Raw genomic sequence first — 14903 nt, 5'->3', positions numbered from 1 at the left:
TTGGAAGAAGTCAGTGTCCAAGGGAGACCTCATTTTCTGAACAGTATGACCACAGGCCATGTTCGAGAAGGGAAAATTTGGTAGTGTGCTGCAAGTTCGGTTTACGGGCTAAGAAGTATGAACAACCATGCGTGTACCCAAATGCTAAGAACGGTGAATAAGGGGTATTATCAACTGCCAGCAATGATTTTATTGCTCCACATACTTCAATGAGAAACAGCAGCAATACAACATGACTGTAGCATGAAGTGCTAATCAACAAATTAGCAACACCAAAGATTTTTGTCAAGGACAATTTGAATGGGAAAGAAGATCTTGTCAACAGCGGATCAGATATTAGCATTCTGCCACAACAGTGCATTGCAATGATGCAACCCAAGCAAATGTTTTCACTGAATGCAGCGAATGACCAATGATATGGGCATTTGGAACAACTCAAACGTCAGTGACACTAAGGCTAGAGAACACGGAATTTGGTTGTGGTTGCAATTACCCATCCCATCCCAGAATTCCTAAAATATTTCAAGTTACAAATTTATATACATAAACAACAACTAGTTATTAGTGATTTCTCACACTAGATTCCTGCCATCAGACTGGTGATTTTTCAAACAACTAAAGACGACTACCCATTTCATCAGATAATGCATGACTACCTGGAATTAGTCATTCTGATGACACGATGGAAGCAGAGTGAGCATTCAATGACATACTACATCAGAAATGTACCAGGTCTGCTGGTCTATGCCCCGGCCCACCACCTACCACCAGAGAAGTACGCAGCAGCTATACAGCACTTCAATAGATGGTTAGACACAGGGATTGTATGTTGTTCAGAAAGCCCCTTGGCATCACCTCTACATCTAGTGAGTAAGAAAGAATGTACCTATAAATCTTGTGGTGATTTCAGGGTGCTTAATGCCAGGATAGTGCCAGACCATTATGCAATCTGAAAAATTCAGGACTTTATGGGTATATTACAGGGGGCAATAGTATTCAGTGCCATACATTGTGATAAAGTGTACACCCAGATCCTGATGGCTCCCAGTGATATTCCAAAAACAGCAGTTATAACACTTTTGGGCTATTTGAATTTCAATTTATGCCGTTTGGGTTACAGAACACTGTGCAAACATGGCAGCATTTCATAGACGAGGTCTTACATAGATTAAATTTTTGTTTTGCCTATATTGATGATATTTTGGTATTTTAATGAGTCTAGAAACATCACAAGAGAGATTTACAACAATTGTTTGATTGTTTACAGTAGTCTGATGTCCTTTTAAATGCTGATAAATGTACATTATGAGAAAGGAAGATGAAGTTCCTGGGGTACAAGGTAACAGCAGAAGATGTAAGACCCCTTCCAAAGGGTGTACAAGCAATAGTAAATATGTGCCAACCAGGAACATACCAAGATACATCATTTACATGTGCCAACCAGGAACATACCAAGATACATCATTTACTGGGATTCATAAATTTTTACATATGTCTCTTACCACATGTCGCCGAGATTCAAGAGCCCCTTATGCAGTGCTATCAAGGAAACATACCGATGGTAAACATCAGGTGCTGTGTTCACAGCAGATGACAATACGCCAGGTCAAACTCTGTGGTTGGCTGTCAATAGGGAGTTACTGGCAATGTACAAAGCAGTAAAATATTTCTGTACAGATTTAGAGGCAAGACTCTTCTCTATTTATACAGACCACTGCCCACTAGTCAACACCTTTGAGAGGATCCAGCAAGAGAGTTCCCCACATAACATCAGACATTTGGAATTCAAAGGACAATTTACAACAAACATACATCACATCAGTGGTTATCAACACTGTGGCTGACTGTCTATCAAGAGCGTGTACAGTGATTAAAGGAATTTCATGGCCAGCTATTGCATCTGCACAACAAGTGAATGAAGAACTGCAGGGATTAAAGGAAGACAAAAATTCAAGTTATGAATTGAAAGAAATTTATGTATTGGCCATGCAAACAACATTGTGGTGATACACAGTTCACGGTCAGATTCATCCCTACACTCCTGAAAAAGACTGTGAGACTACACTTGTCATGGTTCATGATCTTACACATCCAGGAATTTGTGCATTGGCTTGCACAGTTGCTCAATGTTTTACATGGCTGAACACAGAAGGATATAGGTACCTATTTATGATGATTGACCTCTCTACATGTTGGCCAAATCTGTACCAATTACATACATCCCAACAGAGACAGTGGCTAGGAAAATTTTCATTGTATGGATTGCCAGATCTGGAGTCCCGACCATGGTGACAACCAACCAGGGACATCAGTTTGAGTGTGTACTTCTTACAGAGCTTACGAGATTAAGTGGAATTTCCCATTTGTGGAGTACAAACTATCATCCTTTCAGCAATGGCGTGGTAGGAAGACTCCACAGAATTCTTAAACCTGTATTCATGTGTCCCCAGGAGACATGGTGTTACTGCTGCATGGGTTACAAACAGCTGTTAAAACATATCAACCTAGCACTAAGTCAATTGGTTCTTGGATAGCAGATTCATATTCCTACCAATTTAATAGAGCAACAAAATACAATGATACCTTCAGCTAGCATGATACAAGATGTGTCACAAAAATTACAAAGTTTGATGCAAAAACTTAACCCAGAGGCTCCTCTGTGTCATAGTACAAAACCTGTATTTATCCATAAAGATCCTCAGCAATGTTCACATGTGTAGTTACATGTATATGCAGTCAAACCACCATTGTGCCTGCCATATGTGGGACCATACAGAGTCTTGAAGTGCAAGACACATACTTTTGTCATTGAGCAAGGCGGCAAGGTCAAGATGATATCCACAGACAGACTAAAACCAGCATATGTGGCACAGGATGGGGACACAGTGCAGCCTACAATAGTAGGAATCAAAAATAATTGACAAAGTGGAGAGACGTTAATGCTTGACAAGACAGTGGTCTTTACAAGTGGGGAGAAAAGTAATTCACAAATGTGTGAGCATGAAGAGGGTGAGCATCCAGTTGAGTACTCAGTCCAGGCAGAATACAGACTGTGGGCAGGAAGAAAAGTTGTACCTCATAGTCTCTACACTCCAAATTTGTTGGCAGCCAATCCACCACACAGCCACGGGAACAGCAAAGAAAGCCATGGACACAGCTGTGGTACCTAGTGAGATAACTCGATCAACAACAGGACAGTGCAGAGAAGTGTTCTTCCAAGCTGGATGTTGCGTTTGCAGCTAACTATTACTCTGTCATTGTTGACTACTTCTGATATCGTACAGTTAAACTGTGATCAGTTAAGCTGTGTTTTGCATTATATCAATAAACTGGGATAAGCAGAAGAGCAATTTGCTGAATTTATGTCCGATCCAGGACATAGTGGCCAGGACCTGGCAATGCAGTACTCCACTTTCTTGAGAGACATGGATTTGACGTAAAAAACTGTAGAGGACAGAGTTATGACAATTCACCAGATATATCAGGTATTTACTCCAGTTTGTAAGCTAGAATTAAAGCTCTCACTCTTTATGCTTATTATAGTCTTTGTTCAGCACCCACACTGAATTTGGGTGGTTCAAGTGCAGCAAAGTGTTAAAAACATGCAAAGCATGCAATTTATTTTTTGAAATTTTGCAAGAAGTATATAATTTTTTTCAGTGGTTCTATCCAGCAGCAGAATCATTTAAGCACATTCGCAGTGAACACAACTTGACTGTTAACTCCCTTTTCATAAGCAGATGTTTTGCTGGAGACGAAGTATGCATTAACTTCTACAAAGATGGTGAGGCAACCACCAGATCATTGTTGTCAATCACTGGGAATGAAAGTGAAAAGTCTTCTGTGTAATCTGAAGGTAGATGATTAATGAAGAAACTGTGTTGTTTTAAGACACCTCCTATGACTGAAATTTGGGATTTAGTTCTTGGAAGATTCTGTGTCACAGTAAGCAATAACAAGCAGTAGACTTGGAGATGGCCACTGTTCTGAAGTTGTACTGTTTCTTAGTTGGTTTCTTGGAAGTTTTCAATAATCTAAGTTAGGAAATGATTGAATCTCTTTATAATACAGCTAAAATTAAACAAAGTTAAGCTCAGGATAAGAAAAGCAATAAGAAAATCAAAAATTCTTTGATGATTCTGATTAACACATTAAGGAAACTAACGAATCAGATGTGATGCAGATATACTTCTTTTTGATTCTGGATAAATTTCCTGAAGAACTGAACAAGGAAGTTTGTTCTTATAAGAACTCCAGTGAACCATTTATATTTTTGTCATACCTGAAGCAGCTAAGTTCACCCAAAATCTAGGAAGTGTCATTCGGGTTAAGCAAGTCTACAGCTCAGATCTTCAAAACTGGGCATTTGTATTTGAACACTTATACTTCAAAACCATCATCCCTGATGTAAAGAATGAGAATGAGTCATATTCTCTTCCAGAACTGTGCAACAATGGTTGGACCACCAGTACATCATTAACTGACATTTAATTATAACAAATTGTACCTGGAATGATTTATTTTTTATAACTCTTCAACATGTCATTGCTTTGAAATGACATACTTTCACAACACTGCAAATTATAATACAAGAAAAGCAAAATACAAAAATTCTTCAGCTGCCAATCTGATGTTTCCAGTCCTTTCTTTACAAGAAACTGGAAGGGGGGAAGAGAAGAAAAACCTTTTTTTCATAAAATCTTCAGTCTGGTAGTGCTCTGAAATGGAAGTTGGGAAGTAAGTAAGGAAGGAGGATAAGAGGTACAAATATATGCACTGCAGATGTAAAAGTTGCTACAAATGACAAAAGATGCACAACACATACAGGAAGTCATTCTCACATTGACTACACATTTTATATATCCAAATGTAGGATATGTAGTGACTTTTCAATCCCAACATTGCCTCTAAATTTCAGCCTTTGTTCATATTTCTTGTTTTCTGTTTCTTCTGATGAAGAATTGATTTATGAACTGCAGTATCTACAAAATTAAGCATGTTATTTTCATTCATATTTCATTTTGTGTTTCAGCCTTCAATTCTTGGTAGCATTTTTTCAGAAATTTGCGACAACACACAGTTCTTTTGCATCAAATGCTAAAATGTATGAGAACCATTTTAAATAAATCAACTTTCAGTGTCATTGTTAAATTAGGAAATCCAAGTACTGAAACAGTGAGCTGCATACATAAATGAAGGCAAAAAACCCAGAACAAACTGATAAATTTCTAAGAAACAGCATGCTGCACTTTCATGGGTCAAATGAATTTGGGCGTATGCCTGAACACAGTTTTAGTTTAGTTGAGTAATTATACAGTTCTAAGTGTAGTAGCATAAAAGATACATTACTATGAAAACCAATAGAAAAGAAATTAAATATGTGAAAAATAAAGATTGAAAACACTGGGAACATATACTCACAGGGCTGAAAGTCACAGAGCCAAAAGTCCCAGAAGACAGCTGTCCTCTCTCATATTTACTTTCAAGATCTACACAAACTGGTCTCACAAAATCTGAGATTGTTATTTCAGTTTCCAAAACTATTATGGCAATATCATTTACATAGTTTCCTGAATCTGCTTCATATGTATCTTTAATCTCAATTGACTCTACCTGAAAACTGATCATACATTACATAACTGTGTCAAAGGAAAAGTCAGCAAGAAAACAAACCTTCAGTGATATGAGATGTATAGTCTGCCTGATAGACATACATAATAGTAAAAGTGACTTACTACCTAGCTTTCAGAACTAATAGTTCCTTCATCAGGTAGGAGAGAGAGATATAATGGTGAATATGAAACAGGAGGGGCAGGCCACTCAGACCCCAGAATGAGAGGGAGTCATGTAGTGAGGACAACAAAGGTGAAAAGGAGTTGTTGAAGAGAGTAAGTCAGAGATGATGGGTAGGTGATACCTGTGCTAGCTACAGTCCAGAGATAGGGAAAGAATGTGAAGTAAAAATAGATTAGGGGGAAGAGAGAGAATAATGTAATAAAAAATTACAACAGAAAAAAAAATCATCTCTCTCTTCCTCATAATCTATCTGTACATCTGATTCTTCCATTACCTGTGAACTGAAGTTAGCACAGGAATTACCTACCCACCACCTCTGGCCTATTCACCCCAAAGATTCCCCCTTCACCTTTGTCTACCCTTGTCCCTCTCATCCTGCGATCTGATAGATCTGTCCTTCCTGTTTTATATTACCACACAAATCCCTCTTCCCTATCTAGTAAAGAAACTGACAGCTAGGTAGTGTGTCACTTTTTCAATACTATGTACCTCAACTCCTTGAAGGTAAGTACTACCCAACAAATCTGTCTCATACTTTATCACATATTGCTTACTTACAACAAAATTAAAAATAGATTACAGTAAGAATAACACATGAAATTAGCAGTTATGTGCACTCTCAACTGTAACTGATGTCACACATGGAAATATGTTCTACAATTAGAGATTTATGTGATGTTTACAAAACTTAATTTGGATGAAGGGTTATTCCAAGTTCATCTAACAATTTCAGAACAGTACAGTGATACAAAATTCATTAAGGAACATACATGTAAATCTAGCGAGTACCCAGCATGCATGACACTCAAAAAAATAGAAAGTTAGTGTTTAAATTCTGTTTACTGGAGTGCTTTTAGATGTACAACATTTCTTTTTTTCTGTCTGATGTGCTCACAAAGAAATCAGAATGTTTTCAGACATGCAGTCAAGCCACATACAGTTTTCTCTAAGGGGATAACAAGATTTGCCAAAGACTTGTAGTTTTTGTCCCTGAGCTTTGTCAATGCCCATTGCAAACCTGAGTTGCACAGAGATAGCAAACGTTTAAATCTGAATGGCATAGCTATCAGAACTATTTGGATGTGTGGCAACAGTAGATCCTCCTCTGTAAATTTTTCTTTCAAAATTGTAGCTTCAATAATGCTGTTCATCATATTTTCACTGAAAGCCTGGAACCATTGCAAGGTCATGATGGATATATGTTTCAGAGAAGAATTATAGGTACATAATTTTCAACATTAAGATGTGAGGTTGGACGCCTGGAAAATCAAGTGAATCCAATAATTCAGTTAGATAATTGACAACTTCATCTTGATTCATTACGATGTCAATGGACTGATATGTTGTCCTTCACCTGGTGTTTCATTTTGCAAGCAGAAATTGGTGGTACTGACATCACTGGTTTTGGCTGTTAATGTAACATGTGCACTGAGCCACTGAGGATTTCTGTAATTCTGTGAGATATTTGGGAACACTTTGTGAAGTAATTCATCTGAGGTTGCTGTCATTTTACAAAAGTTTGTTGGCAATGTGATGCATTGTGTGGATTCATTGATTTTATTTTCCCATTCCCCATTGCAAAGTTGTGATGGATATACGTTTCAGAGAAGAATTATAGCTACGTAATTTTCAATATTAAGATGTGCGGTTGGGTGCCTTGAAAATCAAGTGAATCCAAGAATTCAGTTAGATAATTGTCAACTTCATCTTGATTCATTACAGTTTTGGCTTTTAATGTATCAATTGTTTTGCAAAATGTTCAGTGAATGCATTACGTTGTTGCTGTTGTACATGCATATTGAATTGCAAAGTCAGTTTCCATACACATCGCCATAAAACTGATGATTTGATTCAAACACACATTAAGTTCATCAATGGTTGCTGAATGCGGGATAACTGCCAGAATTTGTCAAAAATTGTCAAACAATTAAATGAATGTGCCACCGAGGAACTGTTCATTACCTTTCAAATCTTAGTGTAGGACGAAGTGCTTCCAAAGGTTTTTTTTTAACTACAGTACATTTGTCTCACTGTATGAGTTGACTGTACTACTACACCCATTCCAAAATTTTTGTGGATATTGCATGTTGGTGTCTCAGTGATTTGCACATTAAACAGCAAAATCAGAGACGAATGTGCTGTCTGGCCACCATCCAAAAGAGTTGCCATAATTCAAAAAATGCAACTTCTGGTGCAATATCTCTTTTTCATGATCATAAGGTCATCAAAATAAGTGAAATGAGAAGTGTTCTGTCTGTGTCCCCAGACACAACTAGGAAATACAATCTGCCACATTTTCTTCTAATTGCATGCACAATTCTGTCATTAGACTTGTGTTGTTTTGGAGCCAATATTAAAAGATTCATTTAAAGATATGGGTCCTATTCATTGACATCAAAGTGTATTTTTCATTGCAAATTATGATCAAAAAGGTCATTTGCAGATCGATTTGATATATTCATTTCCAATTGTACCAGTACTCTGTTAATGATTGACCTCCATCAAAAGTAATGCCTCATTATATACATTCAGTGTGAACTCACTGTCCAGATTTTAATTCATAGCATCCAAATGATATAGGGTGTCTTCGCTTATGTATTTTTCTTATATTTTCCTAAGATCCTTTGCACTGATGTGAAGCATGTTGTCAATCTCATCACAAATTATGATCATATATCTTTATGTAGACTGGCAGTTGGAATTTCATGGTTGTCATCAGTTGCTATGTCACAAAACTAAAATGTCACTGTTTGTATTTAGTCCAATTCAGTGATGTCATGTGTGTGCACTCCTATCCCGAAAGTAAACAAACTGCTGCTACAGTGTATGAAATACACATTTTTTTTAAATAACTATTGCACTACCTATTGTAAAATGGATGTGCTAAGTCATAAACTTTCATAGGCATGTGGACAACAACTTACCCAAGGTTTTTGGCAATCAGGTGAATGGTACAGGAATGCACATGAGAAAAACAAAGAAATATTCATATACATTAGCATTAACAAAGACAGTTTTTTTGGATGCTTTTAACAGATGATATCAGTGAATATGTTTTACACTTGTGGAGTACTTCAGCAGTTCTCTCTCTCTCTCTCTCTCTCTCTCTCTCTCCCTCTCTCTCTCTCTCACTAGCAATACTGTATGAAGGGAAATTTAGCATCCTATTACACTAACAATAGTTTTATATTTATGTACATTTATGCTCCTCATAATATCTATGAACAAAAAACATAGAAAATGTTAACAATTATATTTTTATTTGAAATGAATATATAAGGTGCCTTGTAAACTAAAATCAGATTTGAAATTATCTGAACCTTTAGTCTGGATAGCAGCCACAATTTGGTGAGGAAGAGAGTGCATAAGTTTCTTCAAGTACATCATATCAAGCTAAAGCCATTCACTGATGATTAGATGTTGTAGAGCTAAAAAGTCATAAAATGTCTTTTTTTACATTTAACTCACTGTTCCAAGTAGTCCCAATGATCTATGGAATTAAGATTAGCCAATTTAGTGTGCTAGCCAGCATGCAGTTGGTTGCTCCAGTATTCATCAGACCAGGAACATATGTGAAAGTGTTGTTACCATGGCTATTGTCATCTTGGAAGACAGAATTGAGTACAGCACTCTCACCATGAAGGTGTAAAGCAAATGGCAAGACTTGGTGATGGTCAATGTTAAAATAAACAGTTCGCTTTATGTTTGGCTGCTGATATTTGTTTTTGGGCATGTGACCATGGCCCAAGGAATAATTCTCTGCCTAACATTTTTTCTTCCAATCCAAGAAAGATCATAGAGGCTTTACTGAGTTAGAAAACAGTTACATATTTTAACAAGCACAGCAAGCCCAACTGTTTATCTGCATCTACACAATAGTCAGTTTGTCATAAGACTTCTGCCTAAGACTGTAGAGTCATGCAGATGCATTCTGTGGCATTTGTAATGGGGAAGTGTTTGCTTTTTTTTATTTTGAACTAAGACCCACATCCTGTCTAATGTCAATACGCTTCCTTTCCTGTTACACTTGCTTTTGTGCTTTCGAATTCCCATGACCTGCCTGTACACATATAAAACAAATGGCAGCAACTCTTCCCCACTAAAAACTCTACAACATATTCCAGCACAACCCTGTGATCTTAGGCAGTGATCTGATGACATAACAAACTGACCATTGTGGGGATACTTACAAACAGTTAGGCTTGCTCAGAGTTTTTGAGTGTGCAACTGCTTTCTGAGACATTATAGCCTCTGATGATGTCTCCAGTACTGGAAGATGAAACACTAGGCAGAGGATTATGCCTTGGAATATGTCCAAATGCCCATAAAACAAACAACAATTAAACAAATACAGCTGTGAAAGCCAACATTCTATTCATGTTAACTTGAATCAGTGGGCCCAAATCATTGTATGAAAAACGCCCCAAAACATCATAGGACCTCTTCTAGCCTGAACAACAGCAGCAATTCCTGTCAGGTCTGGAACTGACTGTCATTGACAAGGTGTGCCACTAGCCTCCCATACCTGCCAGTTACCATCTTTTTCTGGCCTCTGTTCTTAAACCATGTTTCATGACTGAGTGGTATATACACACACACACACACACACACACACACACACACACACACACACACACACAAATATATGGTGTGTTACATGACTGCATGGTACCAGTTCTAGGCCGCCCAGGGTAATTTAAAGCAATAAGTGTGCTCTCTTATGGGGGTGACTGATGTATTGTTTGATAAGCTTACTTATTATAATGAAATTACTGTTTTCATAAAAAAATAAACTTATGCTGCAGCTATGTTGTATTAACATTCTGCTCCAAATTATACTTTCTAAAATGAGGACCTCTACGTAATGAACTTTTACTCACTTCAAATTGTTGCTCTGTTGGATCCTTTATATCCGAGCCTCTGTGGTATTTGCCTGCTCTGATCATGTAATCTTCGGGATTTGTTGATTTCACAAAACAGTGAGCAGCTGTAAAAACAATATTCATGCAGCACTTTTCACAATGCAAATATGAGACTATATTCAGAGGTAAATGTCTCTAGTTATATATCTTTTGTGATATAGTCTCACATCAGAAACCTATAAAATACTGCTATTTATCATTATTAATAATACTACTACCACTGTTACTAGCAACTAAAAAAACATGAGAATCCATTGATCTATATACTAAAAATACTCTTGTGCAGCTATCTTCCTCAAATTCTAGATATTATAAATGGTGCAACAGCTTCTAAGTAAAAACTACAATTGGCTCAGGATAGTTTAGTAGTTGAGACCAAAAAAAGTGCTTAAAATACTCTCTAGGGTATCTCTAATACAGGCATTGACAGAAACAGAGACTGTAGTTAGCTATTTAACCATCATATTTGCAGGGTTTACAGCGAGGGAATCACTATCACACCTCTCCAAGAGTAGGGAACACCAAGACCAACTTTTACTATAGCAAGTGAAAATTAATTTTCAAGCAAATGTGACACTGCTTAGTTCAGTGTTTCTGGTATGATTCAGGAAGTGTCACATCTATACTCTGCAAACCACTGTGAGGTGAATGGCAGAGGGTGTGTCCCATAGTACCAGTTATTAAGGTTTCTTTCTTTTCCATGTGCTGAAAGAATGATTGCTTGAATGCCTCTGTACGTGCAGTAATTATTCTAATCTTGTCCTCATGATCCCTTTGTCAGTGATACATAAGGTGTTGTAATATATCCCTTGAGTAATAATTTATAGCTGGTTCTTGAAAGTTTATTAACAGACTTTCTCGGGACAGTTTACATCTGTCTTCAAGAGTATGCCACTTCAGTTCCTTCAATATCTCTGCAACACTCTCAAATGGATCAAACAAACTTATGACTATTTGTGCTGCCCTTCTCTGTATATATTCAATATCCCCTGTTAGTCCATCCTGAATGGGCCTGATACACTAGAGAAATAATCTAGAACCAGTCGCATGAGTTATTTGTAATGAATCTTTTTTGTAGATTGCTTGCACTTCGCCAGTATTCTAACTGAAGTCTACCGCATGCTTTATCCACAACTGAACCTATGTCATCATTCCATTTCATATCCCTACAAAGTGTTACACCCAGGTATTTGTAAACACTGACCCACTGATATTATAGTCATAGCATACTATGTTCTTTTTTTTTGTTTCACGAAGTGCACTATTTTAGATTTCCAAACATTTAGAGCAAGATACCAATCTCTGCATCACATTGAAATTTTATGAATTTCTGACTGAATATTTATGCAGCTTCTCTCAGATAGTACCTCATTACAGATAACTGCATCATCTGCAAAAAGCCTGATGTCACTATCAATATTGTCTGTGAGGTCATTAATATACAACATGAACAGCAAGGGTCCAAACACATTTCCCTAAGGCTCGCCTGAAGTTACTTCAATTGATGATGACTCTCCATCCAAGACAATATGCTGTGTCCTCCCTACCAAAAAGTCCTCAATACAGTAACAAATTTCACTTGATACCCCATATTACTTTACTTTGGCAATAAGTGTAAGCATGCTACTGAGTTAATTGCTTTTTGGAAAACAAGAAACACTGCATCTACCTAGTTGCCTTGATCCAAAGCATTCAATATGTCATGTGAGAAAAGTGTGAGTTGGGTGTCACGGAATCGATGTTTTCGAAATCCAAGCTGGTTGGCATTGATGAGGTCATTCTGTTCAATGTATATCATTGCATTTGAGCTCAGAATATGTTCTAAGATTCCACAACAAATTAATGCCAGGGATATTGGGCAGTAGTTTCGTGGATCACTTGTACTACCCTTCTTGTACACAGGTGTGACCTGAGCCTTTTTTGAAGAACTGGGCACGGTTTTTTGTTCGAGGTATCTTCAGTATAGAATCTGACATGGATTCCATTGGGGCCTGCAGCTTTGTTCAGTTTTAATGATTTCAGCTGTTTCTCAACACCACTGGCGCTAATATTTATTTCATTCATCTTTTCAGTGGTACAAGGATCAAATCTGGACAATTATACTGGGTTTTCATTTGTAAAGGAACATGTTAAAATAGAGTTAAGCATTTCAGCTTTTGCTTTGCTACCCTCAATTTCAGTCCCTGTCTCATTCGCTAGGAACAGAACACTAACTTTGGTGAACTATCATTTGACAATATTCTACTACGATAGTTACTGAAGGCATCATGCATTGCTTTCTTGATAGCCAAATGCATTTCATTCAACATCTCTTATCTATAGCCCTACAAGGTTGGTTACAGCTGTTACACAGCAGTCTCTGTTACTTTAGAAGTTTTTTTTGTATAGCACAGAGGTTCCTCCCACTATGAACTGTTCTACTGGTTACATATCTATCCAGTGCATGGTCAACTATTCTTTTAAACTCTAGTCAGAGTTCCTCTACATGCTCCTGACCTGTGCTGAAAGTTACAAGTTTCTCGCTGAGATATTGTACTACTGATTTTTTTTATCTAGTTTACTGAACAAATATATCTTTCTGCTTGTTATAGCTGTCCATTGTACTTTGGTAATCGTGTTGCTACAACTGCACATGGTCACTGATACCAGTTTCAATGTGGACATCCTCAAAGAGAACAGGTCTATTTGTTTCCATTAGAGCCAATATATTTCCTTCGTGAGTACGGTTCCTAATTTTATGTTCTAGGCAGTTCTCAGGGAAGGCATCTAGTAAAGTTTCACAGGATGCCTTGTACCATCCACAACTAACAAAACTGTAATTTTGCCAATTAATTGTTGAATGATTAAAATCTCCACTGATGATTACAGGATGGTATGGGAACATAATGTATAAGTGAACTGAGCTTTTTCTGAAGTTTTTGGTTACATCAGGAGATGGGTCTGGTGGGTGATAGAAGGATCCAAATATCATTTTATGGCAACCCCTGATACTGAATCTTGGCCAAACAATCTCACAGGCAGCTTGTTACAGAAGTAGGAAACAAGGGGTAAGATAACCTATATTCATAGCATTCAACATTGACATTTCTGTTCTTGCCATTCTGATTTACTTACCTTCATCTGATTTTTTTTTTTAAGATTTGGTCATTTGCTTTGTTTGTGCTCTTGCCTCAATAATTTTTTTTAAAGATTTGACCATTGTGCTCTCGCCTCAGTAAGTATTGCTGAGTAATCAATGCCTTATTTTTCAGTTTTGCTACAGCAGCACATTATTGTTCTTATCCTATCAGCAATCTGCCATGTTTGGTAGGATCTACATGCAGTAAATAAACTTTTAACTGGATTTCTAGTCATATGCAAACCATCATATATCACAGCAAAAGACATCAGCAGAAACTCTTCAAAATTTTCTATCATAAGAATTAGGAAAAAGTCACTAGGTAGGCAATTAACTGTAGTGTATAAGACAAGTGTGTGTTTCAAAAGCAAATGTACACAGTCATGGACATGCAGATATTTAACATTTGTGTACAAGAAGGCCAAGAACATTTAGGAAATTCACCCAGCACTGATCAGGAAGTACTTTCTGGCTCATTGTTATCATTCATAGACAATACTGTTAACGTTTGCAAATTCGTATAAGTGGGATTTAAATAGATTTGAACTCAGCCATAACTGTCAACATGTGAGTGAATACAAGTGTATGGCATAAAAAAAATAATTTAGGTGTCTTTATTGTTTTGTATACTATTAAGGAGTCATCCAAAACATAGAAATGTGTAACTCTCTGATATACAGGTCTGCTTGTGTCTGTGTATGTGCGGATGCATGCATGTGTGTGTGTGTGTGTGTGTGTGTGTGTGTGTGTGTGTGTGTGTGTGCGCGCGCGCGCGCGCGAGTGTATACCTGTCCTTTTTTCCCCCTAAGGTAAGTCTTTCCGCTCCCGGGATTGGAATGACTCCTTACCCTCTCCCTTAAAACCCACATCCTTTCGTCTTTCCCTCTCCTTCCCTCTTTCCTGATGAAGCAACCGTTTGTTGCGAAAGCTTGAATTTTGTGTGTATGTTTGTGTGTCTATCAACCTGCCAGTGCTTTCGTTTGGTAAGTCGCATCATCTTTGTTTTTAGATATAAATTATTTAACAGTTACACTGCAGACCCATACACATTCCCTGATACACTTACA

General features: G+C 37.3%; 1 protein-coding gene across 1 annotated transcript in view; it reads right to left on the bottom strand.

The window, feature by feature from the left end:
- The window catches only part of LOC126094945 (clotting factor C-like), a 77988-nt gene that overhangs the window by 24179 nt on the left and 38906 nt on the right, over nucleotides 1-14903 (bottom strand). The window contains exons 3-4 of the mRNA XM_049909596.1: nucleotides 10677-10783; nucleotides 5422-5613 (exon numbers count right to left, since the gene is read on the bottom strand). Of these exons, the coding sequence (XP_049765553.1) occupies nucleotides 5422-5613; nucleotides 10677-10783 (299 nt within the window). The remainder of the gene's footprint in view (nucleotides 1-5421; nucleotides 5614-10676; nucleotides 10784-14903) is intronic.

Source organism: Schistocerca cancellata, chromosome 8 (genome assembly GCF_023864275.1).
Source record: "Schistocerca cancellata isolate TAMUIC-IGC-003103 chromosome 8, iqSchCanc2.1, whole genome shotgun sequence".
Taxonomy (NCBI): Eukaryota; Metazoa; Arthropoda; class Insecta; order Orthoptera; family Acrididae; genus Schistocerca; species Schistocerca cancellata.
This window is presented reverse-complemented; position numbering and strand designations above follow the sequence as displayed.